At 34.2% G+C, this 14,451-nt stretch overlaps 3 protein-coding genes across 3 annotated transcripts; 2 read left to right on the forward strand and 1 right to left on the reverse strand.

The window, feature by feature from the left end:
- The first annotated feature begins 1,349 nt into the window (after positions 1 to 1,349).
- Positions 1,350 to 2,697, forward strand: LOC135131661 (uncharacterized). Its single transcript, XM_064059507.1, has 5 exons — positions 1,350 to 1,469; positions 1,526 to 1,841; positions 1,916 to 2,166; positions 2,244 to 2,564; positions 2,647 to 2,697. Exons 1-5 carry the CDS (start codon positions 1,350 to 1,352, stop codon positions 2,695 to 2,697), a joined length of 1,059 nt encoding a protein of 352 aa, XP_063915577.1.
- A 480-nt stretch (positions 2,698 to 3,177) lies between these two features.
- LOC135133243 (partner of Y14 and mago-like) lies at positions 3,178 to 4,215 on the forward strand. Its single transcript, XM_064061574.1, has 3 exons — positions 3,178 to 3,362; positions 3,416 to 3,661; positions 3,714 to 4,215. Exons 1-3 carry the CDS (start codon positions 3,332 to 3,334, stop codon positions 3,959 to 3,961), a joined length of 525 nt encoding a protein of 174 aa, XP_063917644.1. The 5' UTR covers positions 3,178 to 3,331; the 3' UTR covers positions 3,962 to 4,215.
- Positions 4,212 to 14,410, reverse strand: LOC135133237 (neprilysin-1-like). The gene is made up of 6 exons (XM_064061566.1): positions 14,308 to 14,410; positions 5,241 to 6,448; positions 4,928 to 5,028; positions 4,816 to 4,874; positions 4,430 to 4,761; positions 4,212 to 4,378 (listed from the first exon to the last, which is right to left on the reverse strand). Exons 1-6 carry the CDS (start codon positions 14,408 to 14,410, stop codon positions 4,232 to 4,234), a joined length of 1,950 nt encoding a protein of 649 aa, XP_063917636.1. The 3' UTR covers positions 4,212 to 4,231.
- Between the last annotated feature and the right edge of the window lie 41 nt (positions 14,411 to 14,451).

Consider the following 14,451-nt stretch of genomic DNA (forward strand, 5'->3'; position numbering starts at 1 on the left):
TATTAGCAATTCTCTTACTACGTCACTTACCCCTATCCTGAGATGCAGGTTTAAAAAATCCGTACTCTCGAAAATGCTGCAACGTTCTTAAAATTGCGCACATTTGGCAGACGACGATTTGGGAGGTTTTTTGAAAAAATTCGTTGGGCGCGAGTGCCGTTTCCCCGAGCTTCACTGTACGTTAAAACGATATCGGTACAGTCCAGATTTGAAAACAAAGCCATTTCAACACATTTCGTCTATAAATTAGAAATCTGTGCCTACTGTGCCAAACAAACTTTAAAGAGACAACGTTTAATAAAAACATTGACATAAAAATGACTGTCAGTGTCAAAACGGTTGCTAGGGTACCTTCTTCATTGTTGTAGTGTTGTTATTATTTAAGTTATTATTTAAGATGAACATAGACGGCTCGTGAATATATGGGTGGGAAAATTCAAAATTCGACTTGAGTTTTTGAAAAAATGCTAGATAAAAAAGTTGTTCCGTTTCATGAGTTCTGTTACTGGTTAAAATTAATGTACTTATTTCTGAGACACCCTGTATATCTGCTGCAGAATGTGTTAAAGAACTTCTCTACCTCAAATCTCTAATTGATGAACTTACCAATGGTGAAGTGAAGATAGATTTGTACGTTGATAATCAGAGTGCAATCTCAATAGTGAAAACCGGACAGTTCAATCGACGGAGCAAGCACATAGATGTAAGATTTCATTTTATAAATGAAAAGGTGCGAGAAGGTATTATAAACATAAAGTATTGTTCAACTGAAAAACAAATCGCCGACATATTTACCAAACCTCTTGGAAACATTAAATTTGAAAACCTGAAAGAACAATTTATGTCAAGCATCAATTAATAAAATTTGGAGAAGGTGTTAATGAGTTGTTGATGGAAATGAAATTTTAATAAGAGTGTTAATTTTATATTGGAACAGTTGCTATGTAAAAAAAAAAACAATAATAATTATAAATAAATGATTAACAAAAGTTAATTTTCCAATTTTCTAATAAAAAGAAGTAAAAGTAAAAACCCGAAATCACAACATAGATCACTTCAACTCAAAGATGATTCCGGTGTAGCAGTCCACGAAAACGACAGTGTTGCGAATCTATTTGCAGACACATTTGCCAGAGGGGTCATAGTAGATCCTCCTCTAAAGGATTTAAGTTTGTCCAGCAACTATAATCCGAACTGTATTGAAGACCCGAGTTTTTCTAGCGAGATAGTCTTAGTAAACTAAAGAAAACAAAAATATACAAATCCCCTGGTCTAGATCTTATTTCGGTCAATGTTTTGAAAGACTGTCCCTCGCGGTTCCACTCTCAATTTTGATGGAAAAATCTTTCATGTCGGAAAAAGCTCCCTTAGACTGGAAAACGGCAATAATTCGTCCGGTTTTCGAAAAAGGCGATAAGTTTGATGCTTCTAATTACCGGCCTGTCACTTTAATATCTCTTGTGGTCAAGGTGATGGAATCCATGATATATGAGCACATGACTGCATTTCTATAGTGACACACCAGCTCATTCCACGCGAACAACACGGATTCTTGCCCGGTAGATCTGTTCAGTCAAACCTCTTGTGCTACATGTCCGACTGGACAAAAGATGCAGATTCGGAACGACCGTTGGATAACGTATATTTTGATTTCTCGAAGATGTTCGACAGAGTTCCGAAAGGCCGACTCTTACATAAATTGGACCATCTTCGACTACGCGGTAATTTGCATCCATGGATTGATTCACTCCTAAGTGACCGAACCTTTAGAGTGAAGACTGGAGACGCTCTCAGTAGATCAATTGATGTTCTGAGTGAAGTGCCTCAGGGGTCCGTACTGGGTCCTCTGCTTTTTATAGCGTATACAGCCGACATTAAAAGAATATTATAACATCGTCTTTTGCCATGTTTGCAGACGACATCAAGCTCTACAACGTCTGCGACAATTTTTCATCCTTATCACCTGACCGTCGTTCGTTTTACAAATGGTTTCAAGTTTGGTTATTGCTCATAAACTTAGACAAATGCGTTACTTTGCATCTTGGTAAAGGAAATCCCCGACACGTGTGTAGTATCGAAAGGTACAGGCTTGCCACCACTGAATGCCATATGGATTTGGGTGTTCACGTTTGCTCCAGCCTCCTTTGGTCTGACCATATCTTGCAGGTCACGAAGAAGCCTAATAAAATGCTTTTTCTTTTAAGCAAAACACTTGTCAAAGCCAATCCCTTAGTTTTTTGAAGCTTTACAAAACGTACGTTAGACCCATCCCGGAATTTGCCAACGAAGTCTTAAGTCTCGTCCTCCAAAGAGATATTTTCCTCTTGGAGGCTGTACAACGTAGTACAACTAGGATTCCATTCGACAAAAATCGAAGATCATACCCCGATAGGCTGAAACAAATCAATCTATGCTCTATCGCTGAAAGACGTAAAAAAGGCGACCTTATATACCAGGCGTTGAGCAACGATCTTTCACCAATTAAATGCCTATTTCCACCGAACACATCTGATTGCACAAGAGGTCATCCACTTAAACTACTTAAAGACAAATTTCGCACCACTGTAAGACAGAGCTTCATAATGAATAGAGTGTTTGATGATTGGAACGTTTTGCCCAAAGATATTGTTTTAGCCTCATCCGTAGCGGGAAGTGGGCTTCAAAACCGAATATGACAAAGATTGTTCTAAAACTTAGTTTTTTCACTTTTACCCCCACTTGATTTAGCGCGGGCATAACAGGCTAGCCTCTACCCGATCGCTCTCCTAATAATAATATTAATATTAACATTAATAATAATTAGCAGGCCTAAGAATGGTAAAATTACTGATATTCCGTTACCAACATATTTGTTTCCTAGTTTTTTCATTGTGCGTCGACTATACGTTCTTTTCGTATAATCACTTTGTTATTGTTGGTTGCATATACAAAAATTTAATTTTCTTTCATAAAATTTAATGCTATAAAAGTATTGAGAATAAAAATCGATAATGGACAACTGGCTTAACTCTTTTGGTTGTAGTTTCGCAAATTAAAAATGTTTATAGTTTATTTCATTAAATTACCGTATGTTACCGTCTAGAAGAGACTAGCCACTTCCTGCGTAAATTGTATGTCGCACTACCAACCCACCAACACAAAATATTGGCAATAGCTTGACATTACTGCAATGACAGTATTGACAGCAACCATGGCAGTAGCAGTGTGCTAGTGGTGGAAAAGTGTGTTATTGAAAAATGTTTCAGTCGTAACAAGACATAAACAACGAATTTTGCTGCTGTTTGTTAAGTAGGACGTGAATACAAAAGAAATTCTTAACAGGAATTTTAAAATGTATTCCAATAACGTTGTGACTGAAAGCGGTATATTGTTTTGAAATATTCAATAAAGCTAACCTCAAAATTACTCTCTTCAGGGGATACTTTTATACCTGCTTCTCAAAGACCTGACGGAACTTGGCGTAAAGCTCGCAGAGTTAAGGAAGGCTATGTCCCACAAGAAGAAGTGCCATTGTATGAAAGTAAGGGCAAACAATTCATGAACAAAAATACGAAACCTGAACCAGTCAAGCTATCGACGGGAGAAACAGCACACCGTCCCATTCCCGGGCTTTTTATTATAGAAGACAAAGAAAAAAAACAACCTAAAAAGAAAAATAAAAGTACGTTTTTATTTACACTCGACGTTCACTCGCTGAATATTGCATGTTTTAGAAGTTGAAGAAGTAACAAAGCAGCTAGAAAACACCACAATTAGTGAAAAAACAAAAGACACACCTGCACAAACAGATCCAGCTAAAAAGCTGAAAAATTTGAAGAAGCGACTAAGGGAAGTGGAAGCTTTGGAAGAAAAATTGAAAAATGGTTTGATACCGAAACCTGAGCCTGAACAACTTACAAAAATACAAAGAAAAAACGACTTATTGATGCAAATACGCGAGTTGGAAAAACAAATTGGCTAATTTTATTAACAAGTACAAGTGTAATGTTTTATTAGGTAAAGTTTTACTCTCTTTATTGGATTAAGGGCGTCAATTTTACTTGATAGTGTCACACTGCCCACAAATCAGTAATTTGAACCTTTTGAAGCCCCTGAATGCCATATACAAGGGTGCAATATTTAAACTTGGGCTTTGAATGGTTTAAAACTCATCCACTGTGATAGTTTGTCCTGTCATTTCATTTTAAATAAAAATGAAAATAATTGCCGATTTTATTTAAAGATTTATTGACTACCATAATTCGCAAGATTTGCTAGAATCACAGGCAAATACTTCTTGGAAGTCCTTGTTATTGATTAAATTTTTTACTCGGTTGGCATTTGTGGCATGTTCATCACCAGTAAACATTTCCATGTTTGCAGACGTTTCACACCACATCTAAAAAAAATTATAATTACATTATATGTGTACTGTGAGAGCAAACTGTACCTGCGCAAAACTAATGAAAAAATATTTAAGTTTATGATTAACTTTTTTATTTTTTATAACTTCCAAACTAATTTTTAGTCCACTGCTATCAGCTATGTTCTCCCCCAATATTGTTGCATCATCCCCAAAGCAATGAATGTGTTTTCTGTAAGCAGCTAAGTCCTGTTCTGGTAGCCATTTAGCAATTTTTCCTGTAGCATCAGCCAAAATACCAGTAGGATCTAAAGAATGAGAAATTTCGTGTCCAATTAACACTCCTAAAGCGCCAAAGTTAAAAATTGTTTCTCGATTTGGGTGAAAAAATGGAGGTTGCAAAAGCCCCAAAGGTACAACTGAAACGAAAAAACTATGCATGTATTCACATTACATACTGTTATAAAACTCACAGATTGCATTTTGTAACACACTGTAGTACGCATTAACATCGAAAGGAGAGGAAGGCCAACTGCAGTACAAATTATAATTTTATTCATAATTATTTTGATTTTAAGTACTTACACTACAGGATTAGTTTTTTCGGAAATCTGCGACAGAAGGTGTTTCTGCTGGAAACTTTTCAGCTTAATTATGTTCATGAAATGATCACTCGTCATTTGAACCTTAAAACATATTTAAAAAAATATATACAGGTGGCAATTTTTTATCGTCTCACTGCTGTGATTAGTGAGACGATAAAATTTAAAATATACCACTTTGTAAAGCTTAATGAAAATGTCAGTACAGAGGACCCGCATTTTTAAGCAAACGTAGTTCTTTAAAAGATATTTTTTAATTCCAAACAACTTTTCTTAACTCGTGACTGAGGACTTACTGTGTGATGGTAATGTTCTGCTGGAGTTCCATTGAAAATTTCGGAAGGATATCCTAGATATAGTTCAATATTATTAATTTTTTCAGCTGTAGCTATTTTTGCTTCTTTACTTAACCAGTGATTATTATGTAAAATATTTACAAATTCTGTTTTAATTGAATTAACCATTGATGTTACTTTTGAAAAAACTTGAGGACTAACAAATGATTTTAAGTATGGAGGGACTAGCAAAGAACCAAAATATTTAATAGCTTTGTCTAGGCACTCATAGTCTCTCGAAATATCGCCAGTAACACCCAAAATAGCATGATCAATTAAAAAATTCAATTCTCGCATATGATGAGTAGTATCTCGTGACAAATCTTTAATAACGGACCACATTATGTAGTTAGCCACCGTTTTCTGTTTTGTTGTGCTAATCAAGAAAAGCACATTTTTTAAATATGCATAATTTTTAATAGCAAGAGTCGTATTATATTGTATCTCGGTGAAATCACCAAAAATACCATTTAAGACTCCCATCCAATCGACAGAAAATTTTTTTAGTACTTTTTTAACAGTCGTTCTTTCATGCCATTGTTTTAAATCCATAATTTTCGCCAAATGCATTTCAAACTTTATAATTTCTTTAACTTCACTCGGAAAAATACGGTCTGCCATGTCGTCATACATGTGTGTCGCGGTATCCAAAATCCACTTTTCATATGCTTCCAACTCTGCAAGATGATTTTTCCCCGTTAAAATATACTGAGGAAAAATTAAATCTCCAGGTTCTACATAGATCACAAACTGCTTAGGATCTAAATAGTCCAAATCAGCGTGAATTTTCAAAATCGGATGAATCCCCAACGTTTTTGTGATTTTTGCTAGTTGATGAAACCACTGGTAATTCGCATCGTTCCAGTTTTTATCAGTTAACGGCCAACCTCCTAAATTTTCCACCAGCGATTTGAGTTCTTGTAAATATTTTGTTTCGTGGTCTATGATTCTCATGCAAGAACGGTGGAATATTTGCGGTTTAACCAGAAGCGGATCATGGCGGGTTAGGATGTTTGATAAGCGTTGCTTTATTTTGTGGTTCACTTCTATCCATGGGTTCCAGATGGGTTCGTATGGTGGTTTCTTTACATGAGTAATCCATGAGTTGCAAGAATAAGCATAAAAGTTTTTGCATGGGTTGATGTGTGGAGATACGAAGGCCAGTTCATCTAAGGAAATAAAATAATAGTTCAGAAATGAAAGAAATCGTGCATAAGTATAATAATTAAGATCTATTGTTTTTCTGGCATATTTCACATAGGTAAAGTGAAGTGAACCTATTTATTAACATCTCGAGTTTTCACTAATTATTGAGTAAACAGTAAACCTTTTGTCTATCTGTCCTAGTTGGTCTGTCTATTGGCGATTTTATTACTGTGAAATTTTATTAAACTGTAAATAATCGTGTAGGTACGTTGTGTTTTACTGGTTGCAGAATATATGTATTGTGTGCTGCATAATTAGTGATTGGAAGAAATTCGTTACTCTACAATTACTTTTTACACAAATACTCAAAAATATTGTTTTGTTTTTCTCTAAGAATCCTTTACCTGACCTGCTGGGATTATTATACTTGGTTTGTCTCTAATCTACGACGAGTTTATTAAGAAACCAGGTAACCATAATATTCATAAGCTCTTCACCATTTTAAGGGTGAGCTCAAGCATGTTCCAGCATAGAGAAATACATATAAACTGCTACCCAAGTTTTTGTCAAAAGTATACGTTCGATTATAATAAACTTTACACCGTTGAAATGAGCGTAAAAAACCCTACCCAGACTGCTTTTCCGTTTTTTAAATTTTGTTGTCAAAAAAAAAAATTACAACGCGTTAAAATTGTGATGAGTATGAGATTATCTGGTTTTCGCTATTTATGGATCAATTTTAAATTTTCAAAAAAATACATTAGCAGAAATTGTATTAAAAAATCCATTGCGCTTTACAGAAATAAAATATCTTAATAAATAATTGAGAAAGCAGGGGCAGAATATTTAAAATTTGTGGTCAAACAAACTTTAGCCATTTTTCTGATCCACTCAAATCTATAACAGGTAACCGATAGAGCCCGTCCTTTTAAACCCCCCCATAATCCGACAATAAAATTTAATGAGGTTGTCCACCCTCTAAGATTTTCTAAACTGAACCTGAAAGTCACAACGCCAAGTAAGAGACCATTAAAGACAGACTTTTAAGTTTACATTATCTTGTAGTTTTCTTCTTTGAATAAAATCAAATTAAACGTTCGAAATCAATGCAAATATTTAAATATCACAAATTTAATAAAAACAAAGAAAAAATCTGAAGTAAAGTAACTGGATGCAAATACACAAGTTATTACGGACGTGTGACGACAAATTTAAAATTGTGGCAGTCAACAAGAGAACAACATTTTAATAAAAACTATGCAGCAGGCCGCACAGTGACAACGGCACCAGAGCTCCTCCTCGTGAATTCTTATGACTCCAAAAGTTGAGGGACACCCGGGTCGCTGTAAGAGTGTGGCGATCGAGCTATATCAATTTCGTTCTAGAGCACAGCAAAATTACCCATAGAGGGCGTTGTGGCACGAGTGGAGTTTGGGGCTTCTGGTTGTGGCTGTTCTCCTACCCCTCTATCTAACAAAGAAACTTGTCGCGCTAACAAGCCGTTACGGTCGCAAACTCGTGATTGGAAATCCCGGCTATTGGTACAAGACGCGAGCGTCACGACTTCCCGACCGCTCCCCTGACTGGTACTCAAGATCTGCGTCTCGACAAGGAACCGCGCACTCCGCTTCCGCCACGTGTTTCTGAGTTATTAGTTATTCCATTTAAATGTTCAATTTCTATAACTCTGATATTAAACTACAAGCGAACAAGCGTGAAAGTTCCAAAAAGAACAATATAAACAACATTTAAATTCGCCATACACTCTCGTGAAATTTGAAACAGCAAAGACAATTTATGATGGAAACATTAATCAACAAAGTATTTACATGGGAAAAAGCTAGCAAAGATTTATAAAAACAAAAAGAAAGATCTGATGTGAAGTAAAGCTTGTGCAGGCACAAAAAAAAATGCGTGAGGTTAGGAACTGCAGAGCATGAAAATTTACGTTCAATTTAAATTATACAGCAAAGAAAATTACTGAGGCTAAAATAGAGAAAACTTGCAGGAGGTGAAAAGTTGCAAAGTTAACAAAATTACATGAGGTTAATAACACTTTATCAACGATTCAAACAAAGAATTTACATGATGTTAAATTATGCCACATTTTATCAACGATTCAAACAAAGCACTTACATGATGTTAAATTATGCCTTGATCCAAGTGACTGGTTACTTAAAAACAATTAGCTTTGAGAGTTTATATCGTGGACTCTCCCCAGCTTATCCCAAACAAACACATGATAAATAAACACAAAATACGTCTGTATTATGTCCAAATGATAACTGCCTAAGGGGGGAAAAATTAATCCGTACCTTAGTCCACGATGTTATGAATTCTACCGCACTTTCCACGGTTCCCTTTCCCGAAGTAGAACAACAATAGGTTAATTTAACTGCCGTAAATGAACTACATATTAGCAATCTTGTGTGAGGAATTAAGAAGTGTTATAATGTAACACTTAAGTATAAGCACACAGAAACCTTATTTATAACTTGATAAACAAAGGATGAGTCCTGACTAAGTGAATCTCATAAAATCTCCTCGCAAGTAATTTATCTGAACAATCGCATGACTGTTAAGTTGTGTTATAACCAGTAATGATTAAAATCCTAACATGAATTGTGAATTTACAAACAATAAATCAAATTTACACCACGTGTTAGCGTCGGTCGAAAATTCGCATATTTCCGATTTCTCTAGCAAACAAGTGAACTTCAGTACCAACCCTCTCACCAGATACTACCCACAAATTCCCCTAGAAGAGCTACCAACTACCAGAAAAAGAACTGAACTTGTTTTAAAAAATCCTTACATTGAACAACGGGCAGTTGCGAGAGAAAGTGGTATAAGGCAATCTCCCTTTGATTCTATAAGATATTAAGATACATTAATGAATTCAGAAAAACAAGCTCTACAAGAATCTCTAAAAAAATATGTCATTAAAAAAAGTTGATTATCCTAGAAAAACGCAAAAAAAATATAATATGTCATTTAGCTCCTTACATTGCTACTGTATTATCTATATTTGTTTTAATGTATATCATATTATTACAAATAAAAGCTCACAAAATCTTTGTTTTTAATTTTTGAAAAACGCGGGATTTGTTGCACTGTACTTCAAGGGTGAAGGAAGTCGTGTTGAAATAACATTAGACCAATTTTTTCTACAATGCAATTAGCCACGTAAAGGCTAATAATTCCGACGGGAGGTTCTAGTAAACTAGCAGTTTGTCCTTCTGCTCTCACGGATCCGGTCTATGGTTACGAGTTGTTTTTACGTCGGAGGTTAAAAATAAATTGCTCTTTTCATCAATCAGTGGTAAAAATATTTCCTGTCTATACAAAAGATAATTCTTTCATCTATCATCGTTGGACCAAAAAACATATTCAAAAAATTTTGTCTTACCGGTTTGTTATTGGTCTTTAATAGCGTGGATTTGTGGTACGTTATTGACCAAATAATACCTTAGGGAACAGTGTCGGATTGAGGACATAGGAGTCCACCCAGAAATTTACAAAGTGGGGTCCTGTGGTATTGTACACAGATGTTGTTTGAGTATTATTACTATTATTATTTTCAGTTTTGCCTGCGTCATTGGCGTTTTGAAAAAATTATGTTCTTTTTAGAATTTTGACAACGTTACCAAGAAAAACAAAGCTAGTGAAAATAATGTGAACTTCCCTCACCGTTGAAGTATATAGTTCGACAAATTCCGCTTCTTTAAGAGTTATATAAAATTAGATTTTGCGATTTTCGTTTCGTGATAATTATTAACCTCTATAAAATGGCGTAATTAACATCCCTGCAACTCTATATGAAATATATTTAAAGGAGGTAACTAACTGGAAAAAATATAGACATTCTCAGTTTCCCAGTATATGCTTAACTTCGACTGTTTATGTTTATATTTCACCCGAATTCGACTTTTAACACGTTCAGATTAAAAGCGGCTAAAAGAAAATTACATTTGGTTGATTTTGTATCCTCAACGCAGAGGAAAGGACACAAAACAATTTTAAAATATCTTTATGATTTTACAGGATTCAATTTTTGCAATTTCAAAGTTAAATTGTAAAATACTGTTATACAATGTTGTTTTTTTTATAAAAATCTGGATGCTAAGGGTAAAAAGTCAACACGGATTTATAAATCACACATGCAAGACTGTTATTTTATAAAATTTAAAGAACATTGTTCGGTAGAATTCAAAGATGACGTCATAATTTTTTGTCGAACAAATCTTGATGAACGATTTATCATCTTTCCTATTACTTGCAAACGTTTGCAATATTTCAGTACATTCGCTTTTGCCACTTCAAAGTTAAATTAAAAAATACAATTTTGAATTTTGTCCCAAAAATTTCGATGCCAAGGGGAAAAACTCAACACGGATTCTAAATTACACATACATGGAGTATGTAGGTAATTCTATAAAATTTAAGGAACATTTGTTCTGCGAAGTTATAAAATGACGTCATAATTTTTTAAATGCCATTAACCAAAAAAATTTGATTAACGATTTACCATGCTTACGATAATCTTAAAAAGCTTGCAAGTTTTCAAAGCATTTGGTTTTGCAATTTTAAAGTTAAATTGTAAAATGTTATTATACAATTTTGATGTTTTTCTCAAAAATCTGGATGTCTAGGGTGAAAACTCGACACAGATTCATGAATCACACATGCAGGGGTATGCAATTCTATAAAATTAAATATATACTTATGATACCAAAAAAAGGGCAAATTATAGTAGTACGTAAAATGGTACGTTTTACCCCACATTTTGTTTTTTAATTTATTATAAGGTGCTTTATCATTTTTCTAAGGAACCAGGCTAATTTTGACGTTGAAGAGTTTTTTTTTTATTTTTAATTTTGCAAGAATCTCATCAGCGATTTCTATATGGATCTGCTGGAATCACAAAATCTTTAGAAATCCACTTTTTAAAAAATAAATTTAAAAATGGAGTGAAATGTTAAAAAATTCATTGAAAAGAACTTTACAACAAAAATTGACTTTTTTATTTTATGAAAAAAGCAATAAAAAACTCAAATTGGATAAAAACTCAACAGAGGTTCATCAACCACATGTGCAGGAGTATCTTATTTTATAAAATTTAAATATTATTTTTACTGTTGTAAATTTTGGAGATGACGTCATCAAATTGTTGATAGGGATTATTAATCAAATTTTGACAACTGGTTTAGTAGTTTCGGAGATTATCTGTCTAATAAAAATTTGGACAGACGAGAAAGAGAGAGAGAGAAAGACGGAAACGGACGTGCTATTGTTTCGTACTGAGTTTACACTGTAAAAAACATACTCTTCTTTAATATTTACATACAGGGTGTCTCAGAAATAAGTACATTAATTTTAATCAGTTATAGAGCTCATTGAACTCAACAACTTTTTTTAGTAAAGTTTTGTCAAGAACTTTTTAATTATCAAGTTAAAAATTGTTGAAATTTTATCCCAATTAAGGTTACCCGCCCATGGATCCTCAGTCACCCATAGACACTAATAATTATTATAATTAATAATTTACGGTCAAAAAGAGTTACTAGGATACGTATTTTCCTAATCTTGTCAATGTGACAAACATTTAGAGAGAAATTGAAAATCCTGCTCCCTAATGGCGTACGGAATTTCATCGGCCCAAATGTGGGTGTTGAACACCTTCCCTCGTGTAACCGACCTCATCAGTTGATGGTATAAGAGATACAAAATTTGCTTGTTCGTTTATTTTTCTATTAACCCACTCACAAAAGTTTTGCCTACGTGGTAAGTCTGATAGTTTCAATAACTGAACTTTCTGGTCCTGAAAGGGGTACATTTGTTCTCTGAGTATCCTCCAAATACTACTCTCCGATACATCACACTAGACAGTGATACGTGCTAGTGCCCGGTCGAGCTTCGACACTCTTCAAAACAGCTTCTTCAATATTAGCAATTCTATTACTACATAACTTACCCCGATCCTAAGGTGCAGGTTTAAAAGATCCGTACTCTCGAAAATGCTGCAACGTTCTTAAAACTGCGCACATTTGGCAGACGACGATTTGGGAGGTTTTCTGAAAAAATTCGTTGGGCGCGAGTGCCGTTTCCCCGAGCTTCACCGTACGTTAAAACGATATCGGTGCATTCCACATTTGAAAACAAAGCCATTTCAACACATTTCGTTTATAAATTAGAAATCTGTGCCAAACAAACTTTAAAGAGACAACGTTTAGTAAAAACATTGACATAAAAATGATTGTCAGTGTCAAAACGATTGCTAGGGTACCTTCTTCATTGTTGTAGTGTTGTTATTATTTAAGTTATTATTTAAGGTGAACATAGACGGCTCGTGAATATATGGGTGGGAAAATTCGAAATTCGACTTGAGTTTTCGAAAAAATGCTAGATAAAAAAGTTGTTCCGTTTCACGAGTTCTGTTACTGGTTAAAATTAATGTACTTATTTCTGAGACACCCTGTATATAGCTTTTTATGCGTCTGTTATATTTTTATGAATATTTATTGCATTTGAAATTGTAACATCCTAGATATATGAAAAATGTAAATAACTGTATAAAATAAAAGGAGTAGATTGTTTTGGGGCCCACCGGGAAATTTCCCGGTGTCCCGGCGGCACAGCCCGACACTGTTAGGGAATTAATAAGAATAGTTGGCATGGCAACTTCAACAGAAAACGCAATCCGGTGGAAACCAACTACTACTTCGTGTATTGCTGGTTGTGTAGATAATCTAAAAAATAAAAAAGGACAAGAAATCGAATAATCCAAAAAATAGAAAATATTCAGAAAATTCAAAAAAATCCAAAAATCAAAGAATTTAAAACCGAAGGAATCCAAGAAACTCAAGAAACCCAATCATTCCAAAAAATCAGATATATCCAAACATCCAAGAAACAAATCTTATTTAAAGTGCATAAAATACTGTGAATTATTAATTTCTTTTTCATCGTTAATTTGTTGCTTAAATCCAAAAAAATAAATAAATTTTTCTGAAGTAAATGCAACCAATACAAGAATGCGCAAAGATGGCACGGGTATTCTATGAAGTAGCATTGATTAAATACATATGTATTTAATCAATGGAAGTAGTTTGTACATACCACAGGTTTACACCATTTCGAGGGCGACAGTTTAGAGACCCAAGGGCCTCCAACCCAAGGGTTGATAAATCGCCCGAGGGTATCAACTATTGTATGATAAATAACTGATACATAAATAACTATTATTAATATCTGGAAATCACGTATTTTTCAATCCAGTCTATGTTATACGGTTTTCAAATTTGATCAAATAACAGTGTAAACCTGTTTTATGATATTAAAACTCATGTAATTATAACTCACACTAGGAGGCAAGTGGTCACTCCATAAAATAGAAATATTTTTCAAACATTTTGCAGTCTTATTCTGTACCCAGAGAGCTATTGAATTTGAATAAATCAGGAAAAACATTGAAAATTTAATCACTGTCATCCATGTCAGTCTAAACGTTCAAGTCAAATTTAAAACGACGTAAAATTTCACTTATATTCAGCAAATTACAAGTTCTGTACAAAAGTCAGCTCAATTTTCAGCATGGAAGTTAATTCACTGCAAAACAACAATTATTAAAAAAATGTGGGATGCCAATTCAAATCTATCTGCCTGGAAAGGACTCGCCTGTTTTATTTTACTGATGTTGGTTATTGTCTACATCCAGTTTACTGAAATGTTTCTATTATTACTGTGGTAACAAGTCTCCAATAAAACTTGAAATATGTCTGAGAAATTATTTTGGTAAACACATAACCGGTAAATCATACTGTGCGGTAACTGATGGTATCCACACTATTTCTGGTTTAAATTTTGGTAAAAATCGTCTCACCTGAGTAGTTCCCTGGTTTTAAAAAAGCCGGAAATTTTCCGGCCGCAGTTTTGGTATCTATTACTACAGTTACGAAAAAACACAACAGATGATGAGCTAACATTTTATTAAACTGCCAAGTTTATTAACCTCATAGCGACAAAA

This window comes from Zophobas morio, unplaced genomic scaffold (assembly GCF_036711695.1).
Source record: "Zophobas morio isolate AGI-343-1 ecotype UQ-CSIRO unplaced genomic scaffold, CSIRO_AGI_Zmor_V1 ptg000021l, whole genome shotgun sequence".
In the NCBI taxonomy this organism is placed as follows: Eukaryota; Metazoa; Arthropoda; class Insecta; order Coleoptera; family Tenebrionidae; genus Zophobas; species Zophobas morio.

Bases quoted from the DNA above. Each gene is read 5' to 3' on its own strand.
- LOC135131661 (XM_064059507.1), top strand. From the start codon at position 1,350: ATGTCGGAAAAAGCTCCCTTAGACTGGAAAACGGCAATAATTCGTCCG. The intron at 1,470-1,525 runs GTGATGGAATCC...GTGACACACCAG, and splicing joins TAATATCTCTTGTGGTCAAG to CTCATTCCACGCGAACAACA. The intron at 2,167-2,243 runs GTCACGAAGAAG...AGTTTTTTGAAG, and splicing joins GGTCTGACCATATCTTGCAG to CTTTACAAAACGTACGTTAG.
- LOC135133243 (XM_064061574.1), top strand. From the start codon at position 3,332: ATGTATTCCAATAACGTTGTGACTGAAAGCG. The intron at 3,363-3,415 runs GTATATTGTTTT...TACTCTCTTCAG, and splicing joins TAACGTTGTGACTGAAAGCG to GGGATACTTTTATACCTGCT. The intron at 3,662-3,713 runs GTACGTTTTTAT...TGCATGTTTTAG, and splicing joins ACCTAAAAAGAAAAATAAAA to AAGTTGAAGAAGTAACAAAG.
- LOC135133237 (XM_064061566.1), bottom strand. From the start codon at position 14,410: ATGTTAGCTCATCATCTGTTGTGTTTTTTCGTAACTGTAGTAATAGAT. The intron at 5,029-5,240 runs GTAAGTCCTCAG...ATATGTTTTAAG, and splicing joins CAGAACATTACCATCACACA to GTTCAAATGACGAGTGATCA. The intron at 4,875-4,927 runs GTAAGTACTTAA...TTTGTACTGCAG, and splicing joins GAAAAAACTAATCCTGTAGT to TTGGCCTTCCTCTCCTTTCG.